The 4,940-nt window shown below is 44.2% G+C and overlaps 1 protein-coding gene across 1 annotated transcript; it reads left to right on the forward strand.

Annotated features, from left to right (window-relative positions):
• Positions 1-967: 967 nt before the first annotated feature.
• On the forward strand, positions 968-3,948 carry LOC141019459 (heat shock 70 kDa protein 1-like). Its single transcript, XM_073494387.1, has 2 exons — positions 968-1,080; positions 1,739-3,948. The coding sequence occupies exon 2, from the start codon at positions 1,761-1,763 to the stop codon at positions 3,678-3,680; it is 1,920 nt and encodes a 639-aa protein (XP_073350488.1). The 5' UTR covers positions 968-1,080; positions 1,739-1,760; the 3' UTR covers positions 3,681-3,948.
• The last annotated feature ends 992 nt before the right edge of the window (positions 3,949-4,940 follow it).

Genomic DNA, 4,940 nt, shown 5'->3' on the forward strand with positions numbered 1-4,940 from the left:
CTAAAAATCCTTTATTATAATTATAATAACATGTAAAGTGTCCGATCATCAGTGGGTGAAAGCAGTCGGCTTCTCACCATGAGTCTCTTTTCAGTCCCTGACTTTCTGAACTGTGCAGATCTGAACTCGCTCTGCTGTCACCTGCTGGTAACATAAAGAATGACGCTGTGAACCTGGTGGTAATAATTATTTCAGTGACCTCCACGCTCACATCTTGTATTAAATAAAGGTTTAATTAACTAATAATCAAACTATGTTGGAGCCAATAACTCACTACTTTTTTTAAAGTTAACATACAAACAGGTATATAGTCCCTTTTTTATTGCTGTGTCTTGGCTACAATATATTACAATACTAAACTGTTGTCTGGTTTAATAGGAAAATTATAAACTGTTGGTTTAATGTTGAATAAAATGTTTAAAAATGTCCTTCTAAGAGGTGTTTCTCGTTTCAAAGCAACCTCTCACCAATACTCCATCTGAAAAACTATCAATTTTAGGCCTTTTTGGTCGTCTGAATAATATGCAGTCTTGTGAAAGTCATTTAATTAATTAGGACTCATCATTAACGTCTTAGCAAATATTCGGCATTAAAACAACTTGTTAATCAGGCACGAAATGTACATTTAAGCCTGCTAGTATGAACATTAGGAGTTTAAAGGATCATTGAATTCGTGTATTCGTGTATTTGGTTGCGTTTATAAATGTGTAACATCATTTTCTTGTTCAGTTCGTCCGAGACTCGCGGTAATTGTTGTATTTGCACTTTAAACTGACTTTATTTCACTGTTTTCAGACGCACGCTGTTTCTCCGTCCGACCAGAAGCTCGTAGAAACTTCCCGAAGTCACGCTTCCGGTGACGTCATCACGCCGAGAACCGTCGCTGAGCTCTGTGATTGGACAAGAGCAGACAGCGTGGAGAAAGCTCGAGAAACAGCCAGACTGCAGAGAGAGAGTATAAATGAGGATGAGGATGAAGAGTGAGACTACAACATCCACAACACGGTGACCAGAGGAGCGACACCACAGAAGAAAAACTTCTTCTTCTTCTTTTCTTTATATCTTCATCTTTTAACGAGGGTAAGTACACTACTTCAGTTCAATTTGTGTTGCTCTCATCTGAAATATCCTTAAAATTATGTGCGAATTATAGAAATATTGTTACATTTTGTTGGATTAAGTCGCTACTTGGTATCTGCTCGTACTGAATGAACATTTCACCAAACTCCTTTAGAAAAACTGTCAATTTTGGACGCACTGGGCGTTTGGATAAGTGCTACAGCTTTCTTCTTGAGTTTAAATTTAAGCTACTGGTGTTAAAATAAGCTATGTTATAAAGTATGTGTCGCCTTGAATCTATATCACATTACTTTTTTTTTTTTTTTTGCAAAATCTGTGAATATACATTGTAATGAGGTTAATAGAAAGATAACACTTCACCAAACTGCATCTGAATAGCTGTCAGATTTAGACTGCAGTGGTCGTCAGACCTGTCAGACTAATTTAAATTTACAGTCAGTTATTTATCCAAAGACAATAATCTCTTCTTTGATTCATTCATAATTGTTTAAGGTTTTAACAGCCAGTTGTGCTCCATGCTTATGACTCCAAGTCCAGGGCTCAGACAGAGCTCTGTTGTATGTTTGGAAAAAAATATGCTCTTACAGAAGCAATAATGTTTGTTGTCGGTATTTAATTTTCTGACTTTCCTTTCTGATTTTTGTCTCCGCATCTTTAGGACACAAATTGAAACAATCAAGATGGCTCCAGCTAAAGGTGTAGCGATCGGCATCGACCTGGGCACCACCTACTCCTGTGTGGGGGTGTTCCAGCACGGAAAGGTAGAAATCATCGCCAACGACCAGGGCAACAGGACCACCCCCAGCTATGTGGCGTTCACTGACACCGAGAGGCTCATCGGGGACGCGGCCAAGAACCAGGTGGCTCTGAACCCAAGCAACACTGTGTTTGATGCCAAGAGGCTGATTGGAAGAAAGATAGATGATCAGGTGGTTCAGGCTGACATGAAGCACTGGCCCTTCAGGGTGGTTGGAGAAGGAGGGAAGCCCAAAATTCAGGTGGAGTACAAAGGGGAGGACAAAACCTTCTACCCTGAGGAGATCTCCTCCATGGTCCTGGTGAAGATGAAGGAGATTGCTGAGGCCTACCTCGGCCAGCAGGTGTCCAACGCAGTCGTCACAGTCCCAGCGTACTTCAACGATTCCCAGCGACAGGCGACTAAAGACGCAGGCGTCATCGCTGGACTGAATGTCCTGAGGATCATCAACGAGCCGACGGCAGCCGCCATTGCGTACGGTCTGGACAAAGGCAAGACAGGAGAGCGTAACGTCCTGATCTTTGACCTGGGCGGAGGCACCTTCGATGTGTCCATCCTGACCATCGAGGACGGCATCTTTGAGGTGAAGGCCACGGCTGGAGACACTCACCTGGGCGGAGAAGACTTTGACAACCGCATGGTGAACCACTTTGTGGAGGAATTCAAGAGGAAACACAAGAAGGACATCAGCCAGAACAAGAGAGCCTTGAGGAGGCTGCGCACAGCTTGTGAGAGGGCCAAGAGAACCCTGTCCTCCAGCTCCCAGGCCAGCATCGAGATCGACTCTCTGTATGAGGGCGTCGACTTCTACACCTCCATCACCAGGGCTCGCTTTGAGGAGCTGTGCTCCGACCTGTTCAGGGGAACATTGGAGCCGGTGGAGAAAGCCCTGAGGGACGCCAAGATGGACAAGGCTCAGATCCAGGACATCGTCCTGGTTGGAGGCTCCACACGAATCCCCAAAATCCAGAAACTCCTGCAGGATTTCTTCAACGGCAGGGAGCTGAACAAGAGCATCAACCCGGACGAGGCGGTGGCATACGGTGCCGCCGTCCAGGCCGCCATCCTCACAGGCGATACCTCAGGCAACGTTCAGGACCTGCTGCTGCTGGACGTGGCCCCTCTGTCCCTGGGTATCGAGACAGCTGGAGGAGTCATGACATCCCTGATTAAACGCAACACCACCATCCCCACTAAACAAACCCAGGTGTTCACCACCTACTCTGACAACCAGCCCGGGGTCCTCATCCAGGTCTACGAGGGGGAGAGAGCCATGACCAAGGACAACAACCTGCTGGGCAAGTTTGAGCTGACAGGAATCCCACCTGCTCCACGAGGGGTCCCTCAGATCGAGGTCACCTTCGACGTGGACGCCAACGGCATCCTGAACGTGTCCGCGGTGGACAAAAGCACCGGCAAAGAGAACAAGATCACCATCACCAACGATAAGGGCCGTCTGAGCAAAGAAGAGATCGAGAGGATGGTGCAGGACGCCGACAGATACAAAGCTGAGGACGACCTTCAGAGGGAAATAATCGCTGCCAAGAACTCCCTGGAGTCGTACGCCTTCAACATGAAGAGCACCGCGCAGGACGACAACTTAAAGGGCAAAGTGAGCGAGGAGGAGCGGAAGAAGCTGATTGAGAAGTGTGACGAGACCATTGGCTGGCTGGAGAACAACCAGCTGGCTGATAAAGACGAGTACCAACACCGGCAGAAAGAGCTGGAGAAAGTGTGTCAGCCCATCATCAGCAGGTTGTATCAGGGAGGAACGCCTGCAGGCAGCTGTGGAGAGCAGGCAGGAGCCGGCTCCCAGGGGCCCACCATCGAGGAGGTGGACTAAAGTGGCCCTTCATATGGACTCTGATCACTGGGACTGTTTGATAATCTGTCTTGAATAAGTTATGAAGATGCAGATGTTTAAAGACGTTCCATGTAAATATTTTTTACCAGGATCACTACTGCGGTTTAAAATAAATCTGTCACTTCATGTCATTGTATCTGAGCTAAAGATTTATAAAATACTGAACTTTTGTATCATTTCTGCCACATTCATGTGTTTTTCATCTCTGCCTTGCTGGACTTTGCAATAAAGATGAAAAAAGATTTTATTCTGGTTATTGGTTTAATTTTTCTGGTTTACATGTTAAATTATCCAGATGTTGGATTACAAAATTATGTTTTAATAGACGGACTGTAAAACAACTGTCGAGGAAGCTTCAGTTTCTGCCTCCTAAAAAGGTTTTGTGTCCGACCAACAGAAGAGCAAAACTCAACAGGGTAGATACACAGATTGTATTTGTTGTTGTGAAAATGTTTTTCAAAAATAATATCTTCGAATTACAATAAGATACGATGATAACATTTTTATGGAAACTTTCGAGAAAATGTGAAATGTGATGTTGATTTGTTTACGCAGAACTGCAGCCAGTATTCACACACTCCTCCCCGAGACTATTCCTTTAACTCATGGATCGTTTTCCTGCAATCAGAAGCTGAAATGAAAGAGGGAGCGACTCCAACACTCAAAAACAATCCAGAAGAAGCGATTTGATTCCTCTGTATCAGTGTTTCACATCAATACAGCTTCACCTCGACACAGCAACAGATAAGAAGACTTTTCTGCAGTGTTGAGGGGTGTTAGGTGATTAAAGCTGCCATGACAGAAGATATTCTGTGTACCAGCACTGAAACTAAAGATCTGCAGAGTTTCCCTCGATTGTGACGATCACAGAGACAAAGAAGAGATTATACTGCAGAGAAGTGAACCTCTTTGAATCCTCTGAACACATGACACAGTTTATGTTTGATACCTGATTTAACATAAGATCCTCTCCTTTAATCCTTCTATTATAAAACTCATATCTTCACCGTCGCTCCAGACGCATCCCAACATCCAAGTTCACAACTTCTTAATATTCAATCTCATACAAGTTACAGAAATGAATCAGAATCTTTGAACATTTAAACAAAGGCTCATTTATTGTCTGTTGGTCTTATGATGGACATATTTCTGTATTTTCTGACATTTTGAAGACAAAACGATCGAGTAATCAATAACAATCCAATCAAAAGTATAACCAGACATCTTTTACAAAGCCTC

The sequence above is a fragment of the Pagrus major genome, chromosome 23 (assembly GCF_040436345.1).
Source record: "Pagrus major chromosome 23, Pma_NU_1.0".
In the NCBI taxonomy this organism is placed as follows: domain Eukaryota; kingdom Metazoa; phylum Chordata; class Actinopteri; order Spariformes; family Sparidae; genus Pagrus; species Pagrus major.

Bases quoted from the DNA above. Each gene is read 5' to 3' on its own strand.
- LOC141019459 (XM_073494387.1), top strand. From the start codon at position 1,761: ATGGCTCCAGCTAAAGGTGTAGCGATCGGCATCGACCTGGGCACCACC.